This window comes from Ranitomeya imitator, chromosome 5 (assembly GCF_032444005.1).
Source record: "Ranitomeya imitator isolate aRanImi1 chromosome 5, aRanImi1.pri, whole genome shotgun sequence".
NCBI classification, from domain to species: Eukaryota; Metazoa; Chordata; class Amphibia; order Anura; family Dendrobatidae; genus Ranitomeya; species Ranitomeya imitator.
In genome coordinates, this window is record NC_091286.1 from 379,942,403 (window position 1) to 379,969,635 (window position 27,233).

At 44.6% G+C, this 27,233-nt stretch overlaps 1 protein-coding gene across 3 annotated transcripts in view; it reads left to right on the top strand.

Moving 5' to 3' along the window:
- DST (dystonin) overlaps positions 1-27,233 on the top strand; it is a 750,022-nt gene that overhangs the window by 318,452 nt on the left and 404,337 nt on the right. For all 3 annotated transcript variants that reach the window (XM_069726740.1, XM_069726743.1, XM_069726742.1), the window contains one exon: positions 11,568-11,660. In XM_069726740.1, coding sequence (XP_069582841.1) covers positions 11,568-11,660 — 93 coding nt within the window. The remainder of the gene's footprint in view (positions 1-11,567; positions 11,661-27,233) is intronic.

Below are 27,233 nucleotides of genomic sequence, written 5' to 3' on the forward strand. Positions count from 1 at the left end.
TCACAGCCCAAACTACTGCCAGTAGTTCCAATTTGAAGGAGCTGTAATTTTCTGAATTTCTTTCAGTAGGCCGGAGCTTTCTACTTGCAAAGGCGATGACTTTCTCCCGACCTTCTTGCTTTTGTGACAGCACCGCTCCTAGTCCCACATTACTGGCATCGGTGTAGAGGATGAAAGGTTTATGGTAATCTGGGTATGCCAGAACCTCTTCTCCGGTTAGTGCCTTCTTTAGTTGTTCAAAGGAGTCTTCCCTTTCGTCGTTCCACTGAAAAGGAGGGTTTCGGTTTGAAGGTTTCTTCGTCTGCCCTACCAAGGTGTCTTGCAAGGGTGCTGCCAACTTGGTAAATCCTTTTATAAATCTGCGATAGTAACCCACCAATCCCAGGAATTGTCTCACTTCTTTTGCGCTGGTAGGTCTTGGCCAATCCCTTATGGCGCTTATTTTCTCGGGATCTGGTGCTACTCCCTCCGAACTCACGATGTGTCCCAGGTACTGTACCTTTGGCTTGAGAAGGTGACATTTGGATGGCTTGACTTTCATGCCATACCTGGATAAGGCTTCGAACACTTCTGCCAGGTCTATTAAGTGTTGTTTGTAAGTCTTTGAGTAGACGATCACATCATCTAGGTACAGGAGGACGGTCTCGAAGTTCTTGTGTCCGAGGCAGCATTCCATCAGCCGCTGGAAGGTACCGGATGCGTTGCAGAGTCCGAACGGCATGCGATTAAATTCACATAGACCCATTGGTGTGGTGAATGCCGTCTTTTCCTTATCTCTCTCAGCCACAGGGACTTGCCAATACCCGCTTGTTAAGTCTAAGGTGGAAAAATAATTAGCAGATTTCAAAGCAGTTAAGGACTCTTCTATCCTAGGCAAGGGGTAGGCGTCTTTATGGGTGATGTTATTAATCTTCCGGTAGTCTACGCACATTCTCATGGTTCCGTCCTTTTTTTTGACAATCACTAGAGGGGCCGCCCAGGGGCTACAGCTGTCTCTTATTACCCCGGCCTGTTTAATTTCCCTCAGCATATCTTTTGCACATTGATAGTGAGCGGGCGGTATGGGTCTATATCTTTCTTTTATTGGGGGATGGTCACCTGTGGGGATTGTGTGTTCTACCCCTTCTATCCGTCCGAAGTCCAATGGGTGTTTACTGAAGACTTGTTCATATTCCGTCACTAGCCTATACACCCCTTGTTTTTGATGGGTAGGTGTTGAATTTATGCCCACGTGTAGCTGTTGGCACCAATCCTCCATTTCTCCATCTGAGCCATTGCCTTCCACCTGACAGGTTGGTTCTAAGGGCTCAATGGTTGTGATGGCATTGTTGTCAACAGTATATAGCTTTGCCATTGTAGCATACCTTGGCAAAGTGACCTCTTCCTCTCCACAGTTCAAAAGTCGTACCGGCACTCGTCCCCGGTGTACCTCGACTATCCCTCGTGCTGTGAGTATAGTGGGCCTGCTGTCGGTGTACACTGGTTCTATTAAGGCTTGATAATCTCGTCCCTTAGTACCAATAGCTGCTCTACACCATACCAGCATTTCTGTTTTTGGTGGGATTACAATAGACGTTGGATCACTTACCCTCACACTGCCGATTTCTCCACCTGCAACTTCTACCTGTTGCCTTAACATCAATACTTTTATTTCCCTCCGGAGAACTCTCTGCTGGCAGGATTGGGCAGTTTCAGCAATTTGCTGTAAGACAGAAATGACTTCGGAAAAGCAGTTCTCTAACACATTCATTCCTATCAATACAGTTGGTTCACAGTTCCGCCGGTCAACATCAACAACAATTATACCCTGTTTCTTCAGTTCTACTTTACCAATCTTTATGGTCATCTCCCTGAATCCTAGTTTCGGTACCAACTTACCATTACTGGCCCATATATCTAGTTCAACATCAGAGGGCCCTTTATCAATATCTGCATCAGCCCAGTACCTCTTATAAAGGATATACGGTATAGATGAAATCTGGGAACCTGTGTCCAGCAAAGCGTTGAGGGGAATTCCGTCCAGCACGATAGGGATAATGGGTCGTCCTCCGATGTACCTGTCGTGCCAGGGTGTTGGGCCTTGAAAGTTCATTCCTGCGAAGCGGCCCGCATTCCCAGGGGATTCCCGTTTAAATCACAATCTCGTGCAAAGTGGCCCGGCTGCTGGCAACGGCGGCAAATGGGCTGTCCATCCGGTTGGTAGCGGTCTCGGGGTCGTCCTCTCCATGTCGGGTATCTCCGGGGTCTCATCCATGGAACATCCTCTCTACAGTTTGCCAACTCCATCTTGTGTCCTCTCATCTCCTGCATGGTTTTAGCCATTGCAGCAACAACATCAGCTAAAGAGTCAAGCTTTTGTTGAAGAGCCTCATTAGTACTGGGCCCCAGGGGCTTAGCAATGGCCCCAGACATAGCTGATGTCACTGGCACTCCCTGTTGTTGAGGTGCCTCTGCCATGGGTTGCGCAGGATCCTGATCCCGAGGTGCCTCTGCCAGCTGGAGACGTATAGCGCTCTCCTTTAATTGGGCAAATGTCAATTCAGGGTTCTTAAAAACAAGCATGCTCACATGCCCCCGGTGAGAAGGGGTGTAGAGTCCCTCAATAAATTGATCTCTTAGCAGTTTATCCGCTCCGGTGTTAAAAATGGGTTCAGCCAGTGTAAGTGATTTAAGGGCTTCCTGCAGGTTTAAGGCAAAGTCTCTCACGCCCTCATTAGCTTTTTGTTTGCAACTAAAGAATCGTATTTTAGCTTTGCTGCTGGCAGTGGTCTCAAATGTAGCTTTTAATCCAGCAAATATGCGTTCAACAGTGCCTTTTAGATCAGCTGCCCATGCTGTGACTTCTCGCTTAGCATGGCCACTTAACTGCATCATCAGGAGACTAACACGCTGAACTTCACCCACAGGGAACATGTCAAAATGGGCCAGCATCTTTTCTCTGAAATCGTCAAGGGTATTAGGCTCACCTTCATACATTGGAAGCCATGGGCCACCCGGGGTATATGGCATCAGCACCGGCATGATGGGCGCCACTCCTTGCACCGCTGCGCTGCTCGACTCTCTATTGACACTCTGTCTTTCAGCTGCATTAGCGTTGCCGAGTGCTGCGGCGTGTCCGTGCTGCGACATACTGTGCCCCCTTAGTTAATCCGGACCCTTCCGGTCCTCCGCTTCCGTCGGGATAGTGTAGATTCGTTCCGCTGTGCAGCAGGATCGATTTTCCCCTTGCTCTGATGTCAGAGCGCTCAGCTTGGTGCTGCCCACAATGACACGCCCCCTGCTGCTCCCACCCACCGCACTCCGTAATGGCGGATTCTGAAGTTTTTCAGTTAGACTGGGGCTCAGGTGATGGCGTAGCTCAATTAACAGTCTCGTGCCTAACGGTTATGAAGTGATTACCTCAGGGGATGGCGGCCATCTTTACTCCATTATAACCATTGGGGAAAAGTCACTTTCAATAGTTTTCAATGGGGAATGGATTTTTCTTTAATAAAGTCAATTTTCAAGATTTTTCATCCCAGTTTTCACAGTTTTGGGCTCCAATCACGGCACACAATACCCGGTATACGGGCTGGCTAGATCCTGTTCGTGACGCCAATTGTGACGCCCAGGAGACCGGGATACCCAGCACCGGACCAATGGAGTCTGTCTCTTGAGGGGGATGTCACGGGTGGCTTGACCCGGTGCTGTGGCCTCAGGCAATGCACAGTGTAAGGGGTATCATGAGGGGACAGGCACTTACTTGATCAGCAGCAGGTTCTCCCAGCGGTGACTATCCTGATCCTGGATAGATGGCTATTGTCCAAATGAAAGACTGAGGCACTGAAACGTTTAACCAGTTTACTTTAACATAAAAGGATTTACAACCAGTCCTGTCACCGGAGTCTGTATGGGAACTCTGAGTTACTTTGACCCTGCCGGGGTCTTCGCCTCTTATTGTGCGCAATTTCTGTGTGGCCCTGCTGCTGTATGTGAACTGGCTGCCGGCCCAATCTGTCCCCTCCGGGTCCTGGTTCGACGGGCAACCCGAGTCCTTTTATCGGTTTACCCCCTCTGGGAGTACTGCTGAACTCTGTGTCTGTTGCTGCATCCGACCCTAGTGAAGCTGATATCACCTCACGTTTTTCCGGTTGCTGTATTATATATAATGAATACAGCCACGGATCCGGTATCCGTCTTTGCGCCTGTTCTGGGTAGTGATTAATGCTACCCGGTTCTCACAATGTCCTTTTTCTCTATCCCTCTTCTCCTCAGGCCGGTGATTTAGGCCTGGTAACAGTCACAGGGCTGTTAGAGATTCAACTGTATGACCTCTCACTATCAGCTCCTTAGCCCAACTGCCATTTCTTCTCTCAGACCAGAATGGATCAAGGGGAGTCTCTGGAGCTCCCCCTTCTGGCCGGAGGTGGTAGTGCAGTCTTGCTATTTTAGTATTTGTACTTACTGTCAGTAACTATTTTTGTGGCAAATACCCCTAGGGGTGCCACATATATATGTATGTATACTATATATATATATATATTTACCGACATCTGGTGAAAATTTCAAGTCAATAGCACCTTTAGAAATATATTTACTTAGAAAATTGGTGATGTATTTATTTCACCCACTCTATATATGTATATATATATATATATATATATATATATATATATATATATATATACATATATAGAGTGTATATATATATATATATATATATATATATATATATATACATATATAGAGTGTATATATATATACATATATAGAGTGGGTGAAATAAATACATCACCAATTTTCTAAGTAAATATATTTCTAAAGGTGCTATTGACTTGAAATTTTCACCAGATGTCGGTAACAACCCATCCAATCACCACAACCAAGGAAATCAAATCATAGATGTCCATAAGTTAAGGTATGTGTAATAATGAGAAATAACACATGGAAAAAGTATTGAACACATGAAGAAAGAGTGGTGCAGAAAGCCATGGAAAGTCATGACACCGATTGAAATCTATCAGTAATGAGAAAGCAACCCTGCCACTTGGTGAAAAATATCAGCTGGTTCAACTGATTGCTACAAAAAGATGTCTCCATACCAAGATGCCACACAGGAAACATCTCATATTGACAGAGAGCTGTCTCAAGATATTCACAACCTTATCGCTGCAAAACAAACTGATGACATTGGTTACAGAAGAATTTCTAAACTATTAAAGGTTGTAGTGAGCACTGTTGGAGCCATAATCCGATTTCAGACAGAGAAGTGGAAAGAATTACTAGAAGAGTTGTTCAAGAGCCAATGACCACCTGTGGAGAGCTACAGAAAGACCTGGAATCAGCAGGGACAATTGTTTCAAAGAAAACTATTAAGTAATGAACTCAACCTCCATGGCCTATATGTATGCTCGCCACATTGCTGTACAAAAAGTGTGTTCAATCCCATTTAAAGCTGGCTCAACAACATTTACACGAGCCTGTAATATAGTGGGAGAATATAGTTTGGTCATATGAGACCAAAATTGAACTCTTTGGATACCGTAATACACACAGTGTTTGGGCGCCAAAAGGCACAGCATATTACTTAAAAACACCATACCAATAGTGAAGTTTGGAGGTGTGAACATCATGTGAGGGGCTGTTTTTCAGCATACGGCACTGGCAAACTTCACATGAACAAAGGAAGGATAAATGGATAAATGTACCTAGATATTCTTGATAAAATCTGCTGCCATCTACCAGAATGATGAAGATGAAACTAGGTTAGATATTTCAGCAAGACAATTATCTCAAACACAGCCAAAGAAACTCTCAGTTTGTGTCAGAGAAAGAAAATAAAGCTCCAAGAATTGCCCAGCCAATCAACTGACCTTAGTCCAGTAGAAATGTATGTATGCAAGGAGCTAAAGCTCAGAGTTTCTAGAAGGAGCCCATGGAACCTACAGGATTTGAAGAGTGTTTGTGTGGAAGAATGGACCCAAATCACACCTGAGCAATGTATGTGACTAGTTTCTCCATACATGAAGCATCTTGAAGCTGTCACCAATAAAGGATTTTGTATGAGGTATTAAATACATTTCAGTAGGAGTGTTGAATAGTTTTTCTCTGTGTTATTTCCCATTATTACTCATAGCTTAATCTATGGAAATATATGGTTTGATTTCTTTGCCTGTGTGGATAGGATGGGTTGTTACGGATACCTGGTGAGAATGTCATGTCAAAAGCACCTTTAGAAATATATTTACTTAGAACATTGGTGACATGTTCAGTACTTATTTCACCAGTTGTGTGTATGTGTGTATATATTTATACACATACACATACACAGACATACATATATAACTGGACAAAAGTTTGGTAACACCTGTCCATGTAATGGTTTTCCTTTTTGTTACTGGAATGTGCACATTGTAGATGCAGACTGAAGCCAGCAAAACCACAAAGAAACACACACATAAACAATGAGTAAAGAAACGTGTGAAATAAACCAGAATATTTGTTACGCCTTTGATTCCTTAAAGTACCTTCCTTTTACTTTCATGACAGTTTTACACATTCTTGGCATTCTCTCAACCAATTATTAAGTGTCAAGTGTTAAGCCTTCAGAAAGTGTTTGGGACTATCTGGAGTGTTTTATGGAGGCAGAGTTGGTACATACTTTCATAAAGTGCTAAGCCCTATTTCAGAATATGGCAAGAACCCCTCAACTAAGCAAAAAGAAATGACAGTCTATCTTACTTATTGACATGAAGGTCAGTCAATTCGGAGAATTGCTAGAACCTTGAAAGCATCCTAAAATGTAGTGTGAAAAAACATCAATCAATATGAGAAAACTGATACTTGTGGATCGCCCTAGAAAAGAAAGACCGAAATCACTTCTGCTGCAGAGGATAAGTTCAGCAGAATTACCAGCCTCAGAAAATTGAAATAGACAGCACCTCAGATAAAAGGTAGATGATGCCAAGACATCAAGCAGCAGACATTTCAACATAAACTGTCCACAAGGGACTGTGAGAAGCAGGCCTTTTATAGTCGAGTTGCTGCAAATAAGCCACTACTGAGGACAACAAGCATGAAGAGATTTGTTTGGGCCAAGCAACAAAATGACTGGAGATTAGATCAGTGGAAATCTGTACTTTGATCTGCTAAGTCAAAATTTTAGATTGTAGATAACACTCTTTGTCTTTGTGAGATGCAGAAAAGGTGATAGGATCGTTTCTACATATGTGTGGTGCCCACCATGAATCCTGAAGACGGGCTAGGTATGATGGTGATGGAGTGATTTGCTGGTGACACCATTAGTGATTTGTTCCAAAGTCAAGGCACACTCACCCAGCATGTCTGCCACAGCATTTTGCAACAACATGCACCCTGTTTAGTTTGCAAACGACAATGACCAAAAACACATGTCCAGGCTATGAATGGGCTATTTGACCAAGAAAGGGAGGGATGGAGTGCTGTGTAAGATGACATGGCTTCCATAATCACCCGACATCAACTGAGAATATGGTTTATAATGAGTTGAACCACAGAGTGAAGGTAAAGCAGCCAAGAAGTTCTCAGTACCTCTAGGAACCTCTTCAAGATTGTTGGAAAGCCAACACAGAAGATTGTTGGAAAGCCAACACAGGTGGTTTCCTGTTGAAGCTGCTTGAGAGAATGCCAAGGGAGTATAAGTTGTCGCCATTGTAAAAGATGGTACTTTGAGGAATCTAAGGTTTAACACTTTCTGGTTTGTATCACACATGTTTCTTTTCTCTTTGTTTTCATATATGTACCGTCATGGGTTTTCCTTCCTTCAGTCTAAATCTACAATGTGCACATTCCTATAAAAATAAGAAAAAGCATTTCATGAATGAGTGTGTCCAAACCTGTCAGTGGTACCTCATGTATTATATGATTTATTTTAGCTTCCTGTAGTAGCATGGTAGGGAAGTGCTGCTAATTAAAGATGGCTACTCAAGAGTTCAGAGCTTCACTCCGGGGTCCAGGTTGCATAACTATGGTGGCTACTGGTTGCAGTCACACCTGGGCCCTGGAACTTGGGAGGGCTGAAAAGGTCAAACTCTGATGTTTTAGTAACAGGGTAAATGCATGCTTACAGATTCCTTTTAAAGTCCTCTGATAGTTGGAGACCATTTGCAGATATTTTTGTAGTAGGTATAATTCGATGCAAATTGCACCACTGATGGATCCGATAGCAGTGTCATAGTTTGCCTCTGTGGTGAGTTCGCCACTACATGCAGTACGTTCTTAGATTCCCTCTAGTGGAGTCTTCAGGCTGCACAGAATATATACCGTAAGTCATCTTTATGCAAGAAATGTGAAGGTCTGTATCACATGATAAAGAAGTATAGTTTAGGACAGTATACTGATCTAGTGACTACATCCTTCAGAAACAGGAAAAATACATATCTTTGTACCGTGTTAGCCACTACATAGAAAAATATTAAAATTTGAGATTCCTCAGAGTTTAATACCTTTTAATGGCTAACTGAAAAGATGGTAACAAATAGCAAACTTTCGAGACTACTCAGGTCTCTTCATCAAGCATAGACTAATACAAAATATGAAAAATCATATATTTGTACATATCAAGGCACAGGAATAATGCCAAAAATAAGACAAGTGACGTGAAGCAGAACTATCAGTATGGGAGAGGGAGAAGCAGTTGTGGCAATAGTTCCTAGATAAGGAGCATCGGAGCACATCAAACACTGCCTGTCGAGCAGAGCTGGGCAGATTCACACTACACCTCGCAATCCAGAAGAAGGCGCTGTCATTCAAGGCTCATCTACAAAGTAGCAGTTCCAGCTTCTACCATCATAAAGCCTTACTACACCAGGAACCATCCCAACCAAAGTACCCAAAGCCAACCTGACCAAGCCATCAACCTACATGGCCTGACAAAAGACAAAATCCGGAAGATGGTACACAAAGTCAGAGAGGAATATCTCAGCATCTGAAGGAATGACATAAACAAATCCCAGAAACTGATGATATACCAGAACCTACAGAGAGAGTACAAACTGACTCCATATCTAGAGAAACTAGAAAACCCCAAAGAGCGATAGATCCTGAGCCGGTACAGACTGAGCACCCACAGCCTACTTACCAAATCCGGGCGGCACCGACAGAACTACAAGCCCCGAGAGAGCAGCCTCTGCCAGCAGTGCCCCCAGGAGGCCGCGGACGATGAGGCCCACTTCCTGCTGAGGTGCCCCAAATACTCTGCAGTGAGGGACACTCGCTTCAAGAGATTGTTTGATCTCCTTCCAGACTTCACCGCCATGAAGGAGGAAGAGAAATTGACGATAATACTGGGGGAAGAGGAAAGTGCAGCGGCCATAGCGGCGGAATATGTCTGTGCCTGCCACAGACTAAGGCTAGGTTCATATTGCGTTAGTGCAACCCGTTTAGCGCTAGCGCTAGCGGGTTGCGCTAACGCAATGTTTTTAATGGGGCCGCGTCCCGGGGTCGCGGTAACGTCCCCGCTCTCGCAGATCCCCGATCTGCGAGAGTGGGGAACGGACCGCGGGCGCGCCTCGGACGCTGCAAGCAGCGTCCGCGGCGCGCCAGGAAACACCGGCGCATCGCTAGCGCGTGCCGAACATGGCACGCGCTAGTGCTGCGCGTTCCCATTGCCGTGAATGGGCGCGCTAACGGACGCGTTGCACGGCGTTAATTTCGCCGTGCAACGCTGTCCGTTAGCGCTTTCCCATTAACGCAATGGGAACCAAGCCTAAGAGAAGACTGATATGGCATGGACTTCTATACCCCACTCTGGACATGTCCCTGTCCCCAGACAAAGAAGAGCCTGATATGTCATGGACCTCTATACCCCACACTGGACATGTCCCTATCTCCCACCTAAGAGCCTGATATTTCATGGACTCCTATACCCCACCCTGGACATGCCCTATCCTCTAAAAGTAGCCTGATATATCCTGGACCTTTATATGTGTACCTACCCCCATCCCCCTATTTTTACCATTTGCTTTGGCAAGGCTAAAGGTACCGTCACACTAGACGATATCGCTAGCGATCCATGACGTTGCAGCGTCCTCGCTAGCGATATCGTCCAGTGTGACAGGCAGCAGCGATCAGGCCCCTGCTGTGCTGTCGCTGGTCGGGGAAGAAAGTCCAGAACTTTATTTGGTCGCTGGACTCCCCGTAGACATCGCTGAATCGGCGTGTGTGACACCGATTCAGCGATGTCTTCGCTGGTAACCAGGGTAAACATCGGGTAACTAAGCGCAGGGCCGCGCTTAGTAACCCGATGTTTACCCTGGTTACCATCCTAAAAAGTAAAAAAACAAACGCTACATACTTACCTACCGCTGTCTGTCCTCGGCGCTCTGCTTCTCTGGTCTGGCTGTGAGCACAGCGGCCGGAAAGCAGAGCGGTGACGTCACCGCTCTGCTTTCCGGCTGCCCGGCGCTCACAGCCAGACCAGAGAAGCAGAGCGCCGAGGACAGACAGCGGTAGGTAAGTATGTAGCGTTTGTTTTTTTACTTTTTAGGATGGTAACCAGGGTAAACATCGGGTTACTAAGCGCGGCCCTGCGCTTAGTAACCCGATGTTTACCCTGGTTACCGGGGACCTCGGGATCGTTGGTCGCTGGAGAGCTGTCTGTGTGACAGCTCTCCAGCGACCAAACAGCGACGCTGCAGCGATCTGGATCGTTGTCGGTATCGCTGCAGCGTCGCTCAGTGTGACGGCACCTTAACATGTACTTAGTCCTGCAAATAATGCTCATTTGAATTTGATAAGGAATGTGAAAGCGATATTGTCCTGTGATTGAGGTTTGGTCGGATTGTGATACCCCCAAATGCTCTAAGGAGCACATCCTTTATTAGTTGATATAGAAAGACATAAATCCATGCAACACATTCATTCCTGCACTGTGTCAGAGATAGTCATAAGTTTATACTCCCAATTTTTTCTGTCTGTCTGAGGGAACTTCTGACAATGATGCTTCTTTGATTTGGGGGCTGCCTAAAACACAGAAGTGGGAGGATCTGGAAATATGGATTGTAGTCGGGCATCTTTTTGTAGAAAAGGTTGTAGTTTCATTGCAGCTCCCCTGAGCACCTCTAGATTTGGATTGTAGGTGACTACTAGAGGTACCTGGTTGCTTTCTTCTTTAGTTTTGTAATGTAGAAGATGACTCCTTGATATTCTGGTGGCTCTTGTAATCTGATTTTCAATTGTTCTTAGATGGTAGTCTTGGTTCAAAAAGGTCTTTCTGATGCCACCACGGTGTTTGTCTCTGTCCATAGGGTCTCTGTCCTGAGAAGTCTCGAAAGCTTGCGATTAGCTACTATCTTTTCAGTTAGCAATTAAAAGGTATCAACCATTGAGGTCTCTCAAATTGTAATATTTTTGTCCATCCTTCAGAGTAACACAGGCATTATACTTATATGTAAGTACATGATACATGATAAATAACTCCTGGCTTCTAGTTAGGCTATGGACGGGGTATAACCATGTCACTATGATGCCCATTATCTGCAAAATGTTTGGTCCCTGTATCTAGTTATAAGCTGATTGTACCTTCCATTGACAGTTACACTTTATTGCAGGTGAAATTAGTGAATATAAGAAATGATGACATAACAGACGGGAATCCCAAATTGACTTTGGGCTTAATATGGACCATCATTCTGCACTTTCAGGTAGGACATTACTATACCATCATTATGCTCTTTTATAAAGCCTTGAACTTTCTTTTTTTCCTAAAGAATCACTGCATCAGAAAAAGAGTTTATTTTAATATCTTCCTTTTTTGTATCTGGGTAATTTTTATTGCAATCCGTGTCTAAAAAATAAAATTCACTTGGTTTACTAGTTTGCCCATCACTGTTTTACAGAGGATCTGTCAGCAGATTGTTGCAATGTATTCTGAGAGCACCATAATATAGGAGCAGTTACCCTGATTACAACAATGTGTCACTTAGGCTATGTGCACACATTCAGGTTTCTTCGCGTTTTTTTTCCGCGGTTTTTTGCGGTAAAAACGCTATAAAAACTCATTAAAAACGCATACATTATGCATCCTATCATTTAGAATGCATTCTGCATGTTTTGTGCACATGATGCGTTTTTTTTCCGCGAAAAAAAACGCATTGCGGTAAAAAAAAGCAGCATATTCATTAATTTTGTGGATTTTCTGCGTTTTTCCCGCTATTCTATGCATTTGGGAAAAACGCACCAAAAACGCGTCAAACACGTGTCAAAAGCGCATGAAAAAACGCGAAAAAAACGCATGCGGATTTCTGGCAGAAATGTCCGGTTTTTGTCAGGAAAATTTCTGCAAGAAATCCTGACGTGTGCACATACCTTTACTGTACTGTATTTTTGTGTTTCAATACAATCAGTGTTTTATCAGCAGATGATTATCACTACAGGACAACGTGGCGCATCCACCCCTGATTAGCAGCTGTCACTGCACACAGCTGTGATGTGGGTACAGTTATATACAGCTCAATAACTGAGCTCTGCTAGATCTGCAGCAGTCAAAACTGTGACTCCATTATAACTGCTGCACTCAGTAAACTAAGTGATACATCGCTGTAATCAGGGTCTCCGTCCCTACGTCATGGTGCTGCCAGATTACATAGCAAAAGCCTGCTGTAAGATTCCCTTTAGGCCTCATTCACAGCATCATGTTTAAAACACATACGTGAAAAATGGCACCCTATGTCAGCAGTGTTTTGGATCAGTGTGTCATCAATGTTTTTCACAGATGGATAAAGAAATAAATAAGTTACAAAGCTTCTCCTATCCTTTCCAATGTTAAGTACGTACAGCACGAGTGCCATGCCTGTATCTGTGCTGTACATGTTTTCTCATAAACCCATTGATTGGCACTTTTCATCCATGCTGCCGGAAAAAAAGCGGGCATATCTCTGTGTGTTTTGGACGGACACTCGGTCCTTGACACGTGAACAGCAGCATAGATTATAATAAGTGCATGTTGTATCCATGAAGAAAAACGGATACAAGGACATCTGAATGATGCCTTAAATGTATATTTTGATCAGTAGCTAGACAGGCATTTTCTTGGCTGTTTCTGGACAATGTGTGGTACCACGGGTTCCTTCCTATGTAGTTAGAAGAAACAGTTGGATAGAAAGTAGCTTTCCTAATTTTTTTTTTTTAAACTGTACATTTTTATTAACGTTTTACAAATTTTTAACAAATGGTCATGAAGACAGACAGATGTATACCAAAACATATGAGATTAGAGAAATTACAATGACAGGGTATTGTGAGAACAGGAGAGGGCGAAGCTCCCTTTTATAAAAGGATACCCATATACACAATGGAACATTGAGAAGCGGCTATGCCAAGCCAAACTAGGCACCCATATTCCCATATCATACCCTATCTAAGATCATCCCACAATGAACAGACAAAACAAAGACAAAATGTCCTGAATAAAATGGGGATGAACCACAAATAGACAAGATATGCATATCAAGAAAGGGAAAGGGAGTGATACAGGATCCAAACAGGAGACTAGATATATGAAAGCTGCTCTAACCACTTCTCTGAGCCCAGAAGTAATCCCTCGGGCTCAGTTGGAGCCAAAACCATCGACTCTCGCTCCCAATAGAGCCGTCATATATTCCATCCTACGAATGTCATTAATTCTATTCAAGAAGTGCTGCTGTGAAGGAGGCGAGGTCTGCTTCCAGTTAAGAGCGATCAATCACCTCGCCGCTGTAAGGATATGTAATAACAGCTTAGCTGAATTTTTCCCCATGCCCTTAGGGGATATATTTAACAGATAAATAGTCGGATCAAGCCCCACCTCAGCATATAGAACCCTGGAGATTAACAGTCTCACTTCCTCCCAAAAACCTGTGATCACCGGACTTGACCAGAAATATGGTATTGAGTGCCCATATCAGAGCCACAACGCCAACACAAGTTTGAGATTGAGTGGTTCAGCCTGTGGAGGAGATCAGGGGGGTGATACCAGAACATCAGTATTTTACACTGATTCTCCTTATTTAGAGTGCAAATAGAGGATTTGGCCGCTTTTTCCCAAATTTGCCAGCTTTGAGGTGATAACCCCCGTATCAAACTAGACTCCCATCTGCACATGTAGCAAAGTTTTATTTGTTGCACATCCTGAGGAAGACCTAGGATCTTATATATGAGATTCGTCCTTTAGTCGACGGCCCTCTGCTGGAATTCCTTTCAAAGTCAGTCGGCAAAGAGACCATTGGAAGTCCATAAAGCGAGGAAGCAAAGTGCTGTAGATACTGAAAGAACTCTCTATTAGCGATAGCAAATTTGGACTTAACAGCATCAAACGTAAACGTGTCCCAATCTACCAGATCCGCAAACCTAAATAGTTCCGTGGAGGTCCAGGGGTGAGCCATCACATGATCCATAATATTTGGTAACAAGCGCTGAAATATGAATGAGATCATTGGCAAGTTAGGGGAGGCCAAATTAAACCTCTTCATACAAGAAAGCCAAATTTCCCTCGTGAACCGCATAGGACCCAAAAAAGACTCGGGAATTCTAATGACCTTAGTTGACCATAATAACGAATTCAGATGAATTGGTGCTAGCCATAATATTTCTATTTCTGTCCATTTGTTGTATGCCCACAACGAGGCCCACAAGGGGATTTTACGTAAGCTTTCCTATTTTTTAATACCATGTTTGATAATGAATTTTGTAAGTGGTTTCCTGTAATATATGTGACACTTTAAAATGGCAATCCATAATAATACAACTAGCACCAAATGCATGTTATCAATCTGTCATCATAGCGTATGGACAGGTCTGGTCTCTTAGTAGCCAAAACAGCATAAAAAATGTGTGCTGTGTGTCTAACAGGAGAATACATTCGATGATGTTGCTACTTGCTACTGCTTTTCCGGGTTTGCGTCAGTATGGAGAGCAGTAAGTTGTTCAGAACACATGTACCGTATATACTCGAGTATAAGCCGACCCGAGTATAAGCCGACCCCCTAATTTTGCCACAAAAAACTGGGAAAACTTAATGACTCGAGTATAAGCCTAGGGTGGGAAATGCAGCAGCTACCGGTAAATGTCAAAAGTAAAAATAGATACCAATAAAAGTAAAATTAATTGAGACATCAGTAGGTTAAGTGTTTTTGAATATCCATATTGAATCAGGAGCCCCATATAATGCTCCATAAAGTTTATGATGGCCCCATAAGATACTCCATATTAAAATATGCCCCATATAATCCGGCATAAAGGTTAATAATGGCCCCCATAAGATGCTCCATAGACACATTTGCCCAATATAATGCTGCACAAATGTTGATTATGGCCCCAAAAAGATATTTGCCCCATATAATGCTGCACAAACCTTGATTATGGCCCCATAAGATGCTCCATACAGACACTTGCCACATATAATGCTCCACAAACGTTATGGCCCCTTAAGACACTCCATCATGACATTTGACCCATATAATGCTGCACAAATGTTAATTATGGCCCCATAAGATGCACCATAAAGATATTTGCCCCATATAGTGCTGCACAAATGCTTATTATGGCCCCATAAGATGCTCCATACAGACACTTGCCCCATATAGTGCTGCACAAAGGTTGATTATGGCCCCATGCAGACACTTGCCCCATATAGTGCTGCACAAACGTTGATTATAGCCCCATACAGACACTTGCCCCATATAGTGCTGCACAAACGTTGATTATGGCCCCATACAGACACTTGCCCCATATAGTCCTGCACAAACGTTGATTATGGCCCCATACAGACACTTGCCCCATATAGTGCTGCACAAACGTTATGACCTCATAAGATGCTCCATACAGACACTTGCCACATTTGCTGTTGTTGCAATAAAAAATATCACATACTCACCTCTCCGTCGCTCAGGCCCCGGCACTTTCAATATTCACCTGACTTCATTCCGGCGCCACTCCATCTTCAGCGTCTTCTGCACTGACGTTCAGGCAGAGGGCGCACACTAACCACGTCACCGCGCCCTCTGACCTGAGCGTCACTGCAGAAGACGCTGAAGACGGAGCGGTGCCCGGAATGGGGAGCAGGTGAATATCGCGCAGCGCTCCACCTCCCCATTATACTTACCTGCTCCTGGCGCTGTGCAGTCCCTACTTCCCGGGCGCCGCAACTTCTTCCTGTAGTGAGTGGTCACCGTTACCGCTCATTACAGTAATGAATATGCGGCTCCACCCCTATGGGAGGTGGACCCGCATATTCATTACTGTAATGAGCGGTACCATGTGACCGCTCACTACAGGAAGAAGCTGGGGCGCCCGGGAGCCAGGAACCTGCAGGGACCGTGCCAGGAGCAGGTAAGTATAATTAGACAGTCCCTGCTCCCCCTCCCCTGCCGACCCCTGGGTATGACTCGAGTATAAGCCAAGAGGGGGACTTTCAGCCCCAAAAAATGGGCTGAAAATCTCGGCTTATACTCGAGTATATACGGTATATTGCACTGCATGTCTTTCCACAGTGGGAAATTCATCACTGCTCATCACTTCCAATAAGTGGCGCTAGAGTTCTAGTCCTCTTCCTCTCTGAAGAGACAATTTGCATATTTCCCGAGGAGCATTGCGGCTTTAAGTCTCCTCATCTCGACATGCTTAACATGTCACTCTCCGCAAGGAGAAAGGATAACTTTTTGGATCACTGCTCATGTAACATTTTTAGAGCTCAAGCAATGGGAGGCCTGCAGTATATACATCACATAGGAGACACTGAGACTTCTGTCCTGGTATATATTGGTGTGAAAAAGTGTTTGCCCCTTCCTGATTTCTTACTCTTTGTCACACTAAAATGTTTCAGATCTCCAAACAAATGTAAATATTAGACAAAGATAACACAAGTAAACACAAAAAGCAGTTTTTAAATAAAGGTCTTTATTATTAAGGGAAAAAGAAGAACAAGCCTACAGGGCCCCTTGTGAGAGCCCCATAATCCTAATAATTGGTTGGGCCATCCTTAGCAGCAACAACTGCACGCAAGCGTTTGCGATAACTGGCAATGAGTCTTTCACAATGCTCTGAAGGAATTTTGGCCCACTCATCTTTGCAGAATTGTTGCAATTCAGCCACATTGGAGGGTTTCTGAGCATGAACTGCCTTTTTAAGGTCATGCCACAGCATCTCAATAGGATAAAAGTCAGGACTTTGACTAGGCCACTCCAAAGTCTTAATTTTGTTTTTCTTAAGCCATTCAGAGGTGGACTTTCTGGTGTATTTTGGATCATTGTCCTGCTGCATAACCCGAGTGCACTTCAGTTTGAGGTCACGAACAGATGGCAGAACATTCTCCTTCAGGATTTTGTGGTAGATAGTTACCACAGCAAGTCTCACAGGTCCTGAAGCAGCAAAACAGCCCCAGACCATCATACTACTTCCACCATATTTTACTGTTAGTATGATGTTCCTTTTCTGAAATGCCATTTTACTTCTACGCCAGATGTGATAGGACAAAGACCTTCCAAAAAGGTCAGAGTATTCTCCCAAAAGTCTAGGGATCATCAAGATGTTTTCTCGCAAAACTGAGATGAGGCTTTATGTTCTTATAGCTCAGGAGTGGTTTTCATTTTGGAACTCTGCCATGGAGGCCATTTGTTCCCAGTCTCCTTCTCATGGTGGAGTCACTCCTGGGAAGGTTCACCACTGTTCCATGTTTTTGCAATCTGTGGATAATGGCTCTCACTGCGGTTCGATGGCGTCCCAAAGCTTTAGAAATGGCTTTATAACTTTTTCCAGTCTGATAGATCTCAATTACTTTGTTTCTCATTTTTTCCTGAATTTCTTTGTATCACAGCACAATGTCTAGCTTTTTAGGATCTTTTGGCCTAGTTCACTTTGTCAGGCAGGCCCTAGTTAACTGATTTCTTGATCAGCTTCCCATAGATGTGATAAACCACAGTTATGTTTTATGGGGGAGGGGAATCACTTTTCAAACAGAGCGCTGTAGGTTTGGATTCCTTTTTCCTTTAATCTTAAAGACCTGCATTTAAATCTGTGCTTTGTGATTACTTGTTGTGTCTTTGTCTAATATTTACATTTGTTTTGTGATCTAAAACACTTACGTGTGACAATCATGCAAAAGAATAGGAAATCGGCAAGGGGGCAAGCACTTTTTCATACCACTGTGTATGCATCACACAGGGACAGCGGAACTGGTTCATATACATCACATAGGAGACACCAAAACTGCTGTATATAAATCACATAAGAAACACTGAACATGGTGCATATACATCACATACGAGACATTGGGATTGGTGTATATAAATCACATAGGAGATACTTCAGTTGGTGCATACATTACATAGGAGACAGTGGGGTTGGTGTATATACTTTACATAGGAGACAATGTGGCTGGTGTATATATATCACAGAGGGTACAGAGGTGCTGGTGTATATAAATTAGACAGGAGACAGTGGGGATTGGCATACATTGCAAAGGTGACAGTGAGGCTGGTGCATACATTATATAGGAGACAGTGGGGCCGCAGCCCGGTGGCGCAGTGGTTAGCACAGCAGCATTGCAGCGCTGGAGTCCTGGGTTCAAACCCCACCAAGGACAACATCTTCAAAGAGTTTGTATGTTCTCTCCGTGCTTGCATGGGTTTCCTCCAGGTTCTCCGGTTTCCTCCCACATTCCAAAGACATACTGATAGGGAATTTAGATTCTGAGCCCCAATGGGGACAGTGATGATAATGTGTGCAAACTGTAAAGCGCTATACATCATAAAGGTGACAGTGGGGCTGGTGTGTATACATTACATAGGCAACAAAGTGGCTGGTGCATACATCACAAAGGATGCAATATAGCTGCTGGCTTCATCATCAGAGGGTCAGGAGTGCAGTGCTAGTTAACTCAGTCCACAAAAGACCGTCCTGAGGTAGGCACTGTGTCAGGACATAATCTGTCATTGCATATGCTCCACAGCGTTCAGTGGTGAACCCCGCGTGTGCATTCTCACAGTGTAGGGAGGAATTAAATTGCCAGTAGCCAAAGCACTGCAGTCCCTGGGAATCTGCCCCAGTAGGTTCCCTACTCCTGCTTACATAAACAGCATAGTCTAATGACTGGTCCGCATTAAAGAAAATATAATGCATCAAGAAAAATGTTGAAAATGCTCAGTGCATTCTAGTCCTGCAAAAAAAATGTTGTATACATATATTTATATACTATTAAAACATGTATCCCTTGTCCAAAGAATACAACATAGAGTACTAAAATGGTTAGTAAAGATGAAAATTGACTTTGGTCCTCAAATTGTGGCTTAATATAGGGGAACTTTAAAGGGAACCTGTCACCCCGAAATTCGCGGGTGAGGTAAGCCCACCGGCATCAGGGGCTTATCTACAGCATTCTGTAATGCTGTAGATAAGCCCCCGATGTTACCTGAAAGAGGAGAAAAAGACGTTATATTATACTCACCCAGGGGCGGTCCCGCTGCTGGTCAGGTCGGATGGGTGTCTCCGGTCCGCTCCGGCGCCTCCCATCTTCATTACAAGATGTCCTCTACTGATCTTCAGCCACGGCTCCGGCGCAGGCATACTTTGCTCTGCCCTGTTGAGGGCAGAGGATAGTACTGCAGTGCGCAGGCGCCGGAAAGGTCAGAGGCCTGGCGCCTGCGCACTGCAGTACTTTGTCTGCCCTCAACAGGGCAGAGCAAAGTACACCTGCGCCGGAGCCGTGGCTGAAGATCAGAAGAGGACGTCTTGTAATGAAGATGGGAGGCGCCGCAGCGGACCGGAGACGCCCGTTTGACCTGACCAGCAGCGGGACCGCCCCTGGGTGAGTATAATATAACGTCTTTTTCTCCTCTTTCAGGTAACATCGGGGGCTTATCTACAGCATTACAGAATGCTGTAGATAAGCCCCTGATGCCGGTGGGCTTACCTCACCGGCGATTTTCGGGGTGACAGGTTCCCTTTAAATGAGTATGCAATTTTTTTAAATTTGCTCTATGAATGACACATCAGCTTTGAAGTCCTTAAAAACCTCCCTGATATTTTCTGCAGTCTGAAGAATAACCACTAGATGTCAGCACTAGCAACAGCTTCATCTTTCTCACTCTGTTTCAGTTTCAGATTGCAATACAATAAAATATTAAAGGGAATCGGTCCGTAAAACCAACCCTCCTACACCATTTATTTGGGCATATGAAGCTGAATAAACTGATACATTTACATATATGATCTAAAAAATCATGTTAATCTTAATATGTGAATAAACTGTTATATCTACATAGATCTCCCTGAGAATCTACCTCCAGAGCTCATTTTAATTGAAAGTAGGCATTACCAATGTGTGACAAGTAATGTCTGCTCTCCTGATCTACATGTCTCACACTGGTATCACCCACTTTAATTTAAAATATGCGCTTGAGGCAGATTCTCAGGGAGCCCATAGATCTTAACAGCTTATTTATTTATTGAGAAAAATGTGGATTTTTTTGGAATAAGACATCAGATTGCAGATATCAAGATAGCAACTACCGTATTTTTTGGACTATAAGGCACACCAGGCCATAAGACGCACCTAAGTTTTAGAGGAGGAAAATAGAAAAACAATTGAAGCAAAAAATGTGGTCAGTTCTGTACTAATATCCCTCATCCTGGTATATATATGTCCCAAATCCAGTGATACATGGCCCCTCATCTCCTTGCTTGTATACATGGTCCCCTCATCCTAGTATTCATAGTCCCCTCATCCCCATTCTGGTATACATTGTCCCCTCATCCCCATCCTGGTTTACATGGCCCCCTCATCCCTATCCTGGTATACATTATGCCTTCATCCCCATTCTGGTATACATTCTCCCTTCATCCCCATCCTGGTATGCATGGCCTGCTCATTGCTATCCTGGTATGCATGGCCTGCTTCCCCATCCTGGTATACATGGCCCCCTCATCCACATCCTGGTATGTATGCCCCCCATTGCTATCCTAGTATACATTGTCCCCTCATCCCCATCCCGGCATGCATGGCCCCCTCATCCCCATCCTGGCATGCATGCCCCCCTCATCCCTATCCTGGTATGTGTGACGCCCAGGAGACCGGGATACCCAGCACCGGACCAATGGGGTCTGTCTCTTGAGGGGGATGTCACGGGTGGCTTGACCCGGTGCTGTGGCCTCAGGCAATGCACAGTGTAAGGGGTATCGTGAGGGGACAGGCACTTACTTGATCAGCAGCAGGTTCTCCCAGCGGTGACGATCCCGATCCTGGATAGATGGCTATTGTCCAAATGAAAGACTGAGGCACTGAAATGTTTAACCAGTTTACTTTAACATAAAAGGATTTACAACCAGTCCTGTCACCGGAGTCTGTATGGGAACTCTGAGTTACTTTGACCCTGCCGGGGTCTTCGCCTCTTATTGTACGCAATTTCTGTGTGGCCCTGCTGCTGTATGTGAACTGGCTGCCGGCCCAATCTGTCCCCTCCGGGTCCTGGTTCGACGGGCAACCCGAGTCCTTTTATCGGCTTACCCCCTCCGGGAGTACCGCTGAACTCTGTGTCTGTTGCTGCGTCCGGCCCTAGTGAAGCTGATATCACCTCACGTTTTTCCGGTTGCTGTATTATATATAATGAATACAGCCACGGATCCGGTATCCGTCTTTGCGCCTGTTCTGGGTAGTGATTAATGCTACCCGGTTCTCACAATGTCCCTTTTCTCTGTCCCTCTTCTCCTCAGGCCGGTGATTTGGGCCTGGAAACCGTCATAGGGCTGTTAGAAATTCAGCTGTATGACCTCTCACTATCAGCTCCTTAGCCCAACTGCCATTTCTTCTCTCAGACCAGAATGGATTAAGGGGAGTCTCTGGAGCTCCCCCTTCTGGCCGGAGGTGGTAGTGCAGTCTTGCTATTTTAGTATTTGTATTTACTGTCAGTAACTATTTTTGTGGCAAATACCCCTAGGGGTGCCACATATGCATGGCCCCCTCATCCCTATCCTGGTATGCATGCCCCCCCCTCATCCCTATCCTGGTATGGATGGACCCTCATCCCTATCCTGGTATGCATGCCCCCCTCATCCCTATCCTGGTATGCATGGCCCCTCATCCCTATCTTGGTATGCATGGCGTCCTCATCCCCATCCTGTATGCATGGGCCCCATCCTAGTATTCATTGCCCCCATCAGAAAAACATAAAAAAAAAAAAAATATATATATACTTGCCTTCTCTGTGCTCCCTTGCAGCACCCTGTTCTGATGCCAGCAGCTGATTTTTGCTTGTAAGCCAAGGACACCTGCTGGGATACTCACTGCTCCCCACTCCCAGGACTATGGGCGTGGGGAGCAGTGAATATTAATTTCTCTTTAGTAGCGGGCGCACGTGAGCACCCAGCTGCTGCAGTGTTCCTGCTACTAAAGTGAATGAATATTCACTGCTCTCCAGTCCCATGGATGTTATTCATTCATTCATATTAATTCTCTTAAATAGCGGACACACGTGAGCAGACAGGCGCTGCAGGAAGCCAGCAGTTGCTTCTGTGCCTGCTATTAAATATCAATGAATATTCACTACTCCCCACGCCCATGGGAGTGGAGAGCAATGAATATTCATTCCCTTTAGTAGCGGTCGCACGTGAGCACTCAGGTCACAGGAGGCAGGAGCCGGCGGCTGCGGCTACCACTATGCCTGCTATTAAAGAGAAATGAATATTCACTGCTTCACATGCCCATAGTCTCTCCACTTTTCAGAATCGGCTTCAGTGCATAGAGGTGGGAGGGATTATGGGCATGGGAAGCTGTGAATATTCATTTCTCTTTAGCAGCGTGAACAGAAGTTAGCCTCAGCATCCGGCTCCTGCCTCCTGTGACCCAATCCTCCGCCGCAGTCGCTCCCCACCTCCCCATTCACAGATGCACCCTTCATTTTCCTTCAAATTTTTGGAGGAAAAAGGTGCATCGTATAGCATGAAAAATACGGTACTTCAGCTTCCTATGACCTTCATGCCCATATAGATGGCTTAGGAAGGTTGGTCCTACTGACAGATTTCCTTAAAGGTAATCTGTCACCTCAATTTTCGCATATAAGCTGCGGCCACCGCCATTAGGGCCTTATCTACAGCATTCTGTAAGGCTGTATATAAGCCCCCGATGTAACCTGAAAGATAAGAAAAACAAGTTAGATTATACTCACCCAGGGGCGATCTGGTGCGGTCCGGGTCAGATGGACGTCGCAGGTTCGGATCCGGCACCTCCCATCTTCATGCGATGACGTCCTCTTCCTTGCTTCTGTCGCGGTTCATGTGCAGGCGTAATTCTCTGCCCTGTTGAGGGCAGATCGAATTACTGCAGTGCGCAGGTGCCAGGAAAGCTCAGAGAGGCCCAGCTCCTGCACACTGCAGTACTTTACGCTGCCCTCAACAGGGCAAATCAGTACGCCTGTGCAGGAGCCGCAGCACGAAGCAAGCAGGATGACGACATCGTATGAAGATGGGAGAACCCGGACCTGCGACATCCATCTGACCCGGACCGCACTGCACCGCCCCTGGGTGAGTATAATCTAACTTGTTTTTCTTATCTTTCAGGTTACATCGGGGGTTTAATTACAGCATTACAGAATGCTGTAGATAAGCCCCTAATGGCGGTGGCCGCAGCTTATATGTGAAAAATGAGGTGACCGATTCCCTTTAAAGACAACAAGTTACCATCTGCATGATGGCTTTAATTTACAATGGTAACAGCAATGCTGTGAGGTATCCTTTGCATGACTAACACCAGTTGGGCCCGAAGGACCCCAATGACGTAGCTGTCATATTCTCGACAAGTACTATGTAATCTTCCCGGAAGGCTCTGAAACAGCTGTTATCAGGGTCTAAGACAGAAAAGTGAATCCAGAGTCAAGTGGCTGCGAAGCTCTATAATTGAATGAGTATAAATCTACATGATGTAGACATTCACTAATCCTTTTGGTTAGGAAATATAAATAGGCAAGAAAGAAAGACAAAGTGATCTGATTATATTCAGATTTTTATTCCATATATTTTATTAAGGCATACAGACCTTATTAAGGGGTTTTCCCTGCTCGAAAAAGTGTGTGGGATGTGTTGTTTGGCTAGGACTAGGTAAAACAGCTTTCCAGCCTCTAAATGTGAACACAACTCTTTCAGTTTACAGACCACAATCAGTCTTGCCTTGCAGAGAAAGTAATCCACAAGATAAGGATTGCATGCCATGTTATTTTAGTGGTGTTCACCTTATTTTAATGAATATGGGCGAAGGATATTTGAGGCATTATTTTTGAATAGCTGAGACGAGATCCCTGATTTAGAGAAGATGATTCATAGGACTACAAATCCCAGAATATGTTTCCAACCTGCAACAGACAGTCAGGGGAGTGTGGCCGGTCAGGGCTCTAGCTATGGCTAGAGAGACAGAAGGGAATGTGTAGCACCGGCCATCAGTGGTGAGGAGACATAAGTGAACATGGGTGCCCGCAGTATGTCTGTCCTGTGCAGCATGCAGAAGAAAGTTACAATTTACGATATCTGCATTCGGGGTCTATGTCAGACACAGAGTTGCCAACAGTCCAGAAATTCCAAGATAGTCTGTATATAGGGCACTTTTTTGCCCTGTCTGTAAAATAAATTCAAGTTGTTTGTGATTTTTTTTTTAAGCTGACAAAACAACTTATGCAAATAATTTTGTCAGTAATTATCATTATTTTACTGTTAACAGTGAATGCAGCCGATATCTTCATATCAGAATCATGGGCTGTAGATATCTGTCAATAATAATGATTTTATATGGTTTCCTAATGTGTAAAAAATATCGTCTGTAGGTGATTTTTTTTTTTGTTAAACTGTCCAGAAAAATTAAAGAGTGCAATTGCCAAATCTAAAGCATTTCATAATATAATATATACGAGCTTTACCGTGGAAGCAAATTGTGGATAAGTCTTTCTATCCATTGGGTAAGTTTATAGGGTTAGGAAGTAAACGTAGACTAAACGTCAAAAATATCCCATTCGTACAGAATTCGCAACGGAAAATGTTTGTGTTTGCAAAAATCGACGGTAAAAAAAACTCAATGTGAACCTATGCTTATGGAGCTTTGAGCAACCACGACCAGAATACATGGAAAATACCAAAATGATCATGCTCACTAGTGTCTACATTTCCCATATATTTTAGTGGAAAGTGACTCGTGAATGTTTAATAGCTAGAAACCTTCTCAGGATCCTAGTTGGCATACTATGGAATATTGAGAGTCATATGATTGTGCCTTACTCTCTCTTCAGATTATGAGCATTTCCAATAATTAGGTTTGTACCCACTGTCACAAAGCAATGCAGCAACGATCATGGGAAACACCACACCTTCTCAGTAGAAGCTGAAAGCTGCACTTAACGTTATATCAGGATGCTGCTAATGTGAGTCAGTAACTGCAGCATTTATGGATGATGAGATCACCCTGTGGAGCAGGGCTTGGTCTTGCGAGATCATGCATGCTCCTTGGTGTGAAGGAAACCCAGTTCCTCCCACGTCACCAATCCGTGACGTAACTACACAGGCACAGCTCTCCGGCGCCCCCTTTGTCTCTCAGGTCAATAAGGGAACTGCACCTAGAGCAAATGACCGCCGGTGAGACTGCCCTGTTACCCACGCTGGGTATTCTAAGATTCGCAATCAGAGTAAAAGGATCAGCCCAAAATTAATTTGATTTAATTGCCTTAAGGGCGCACTAGGTAATAACAAGAAATATACAGTCAAAATATATCGAGTTACAGTACAGTCAGAGTAAAATATAACAATAATAATACAAGGCTTAAAGGTTTAAAGCTGGAGGTCAATTTACCAGGTTGAAGGTCACTTGTGGAAGCCGGGGGGCTCAGCGTTCCGCAGGTCCAAGACTTAGTTGCCAGGCAGCCCCCAGAAAGCGTGTGCTTGCTCCCCTCTGGCTGGCATACCCTCTCCCTTAGTTCCTTAGTCATCTTCCTCTGTTCTGCCCCACTCTCCAAGGGTCCCAGCTCTTAACCCTGCTGTGTCCCTCCCCCCTGTACCTGGGCGGGCTAAGAATCTCCACCCCTCAGCTTCCCTGCAAGATCTGTATCCAAAATCTAATAAATGGGATAACTTCTCGCAGGATGATCGGATCAGCACACGGGCGGAATCAGTGCACAAGGTTTGTTCTGCCGGTCGCACAGGGACCACACCCGGACCCATTCTGTCGCTGTGGGAGGCTGATCTCCATATCTCAGGTTCCAGAACTCCCACGGACCCGGGAGTTGCGCTGTCAGATGCGCAATTTCTTTAGGGCGAGGGGGATATTTTTTATGAGCCTGTACCTCGGACGATGTGTCCATAATTCATGATTCTATGTTGGAGACGGTTCGACTGGAAGGCCACAATAGACGTGTATCCTGTGGCCATTTGACATGCATGTTTTAATTGAGCCCCCAGGCACCTCCTTGTCCCCTGCTGGTGTGGCTTCCTCATTGAGCTTTGAAGTACCTTCTGCCTGCTACACTGAGCTTAATTCCATTACCATGCTAAAAGGAACTTTATTCATGAGAAAAGGTGGGGGCCAGGAGTGCTCCTCTCTGCAGACCTGTGACCAGGAGACAAAATGGAGTCACGCCAATCTCTGTTAGTATGCCCATATCCAAGACGGCGGAAGCTCCCTCATCACACTTGGCATCAGTAAGTTATTTCCATAATGGTACACAACTAAGAAATAATTCTTCTAAACAACTATTGGTACCACTTCTTTTAGCCATGGTTACAGCATCAAAACGTAATTTTCCCAATATAACTTGGCATACTACGGTATTTAATTTTTGATAGGAATTGTAAGAGTTAATAGAGATGTGCGAACCAGAACAGTACATTTCAGCATCCGTACCGAACACCTACTGTTCAGACACAGACACCAAACATGGACTTCACCATGAAGTCTATGTTACTGTTCGAGTTCAGTCCCCTGAATACCGGGTGTTTGTCGCGCTGTCATGTGCGAGAAACAACGCTTCTGATCGGCAGTAAAAACATCACCGCCAGTCAGATAGTTCCCACTCTACCAAATGACAGCATGAGCCCACAGCTATGATTGGAGGTATAAAGTTTACCTCCAGTCATTGGTGTCGGCTGATGGGACAAACAAGACAATCCCAGCAATTACCTCAAGATGGTGCATATTACAGGGTCTCACCCTTCCGCTGACTCGCCGGGATAATGGTAGATGGTATGTCCAAGCTCCCAGGGTCGCTACTCCACCTGTG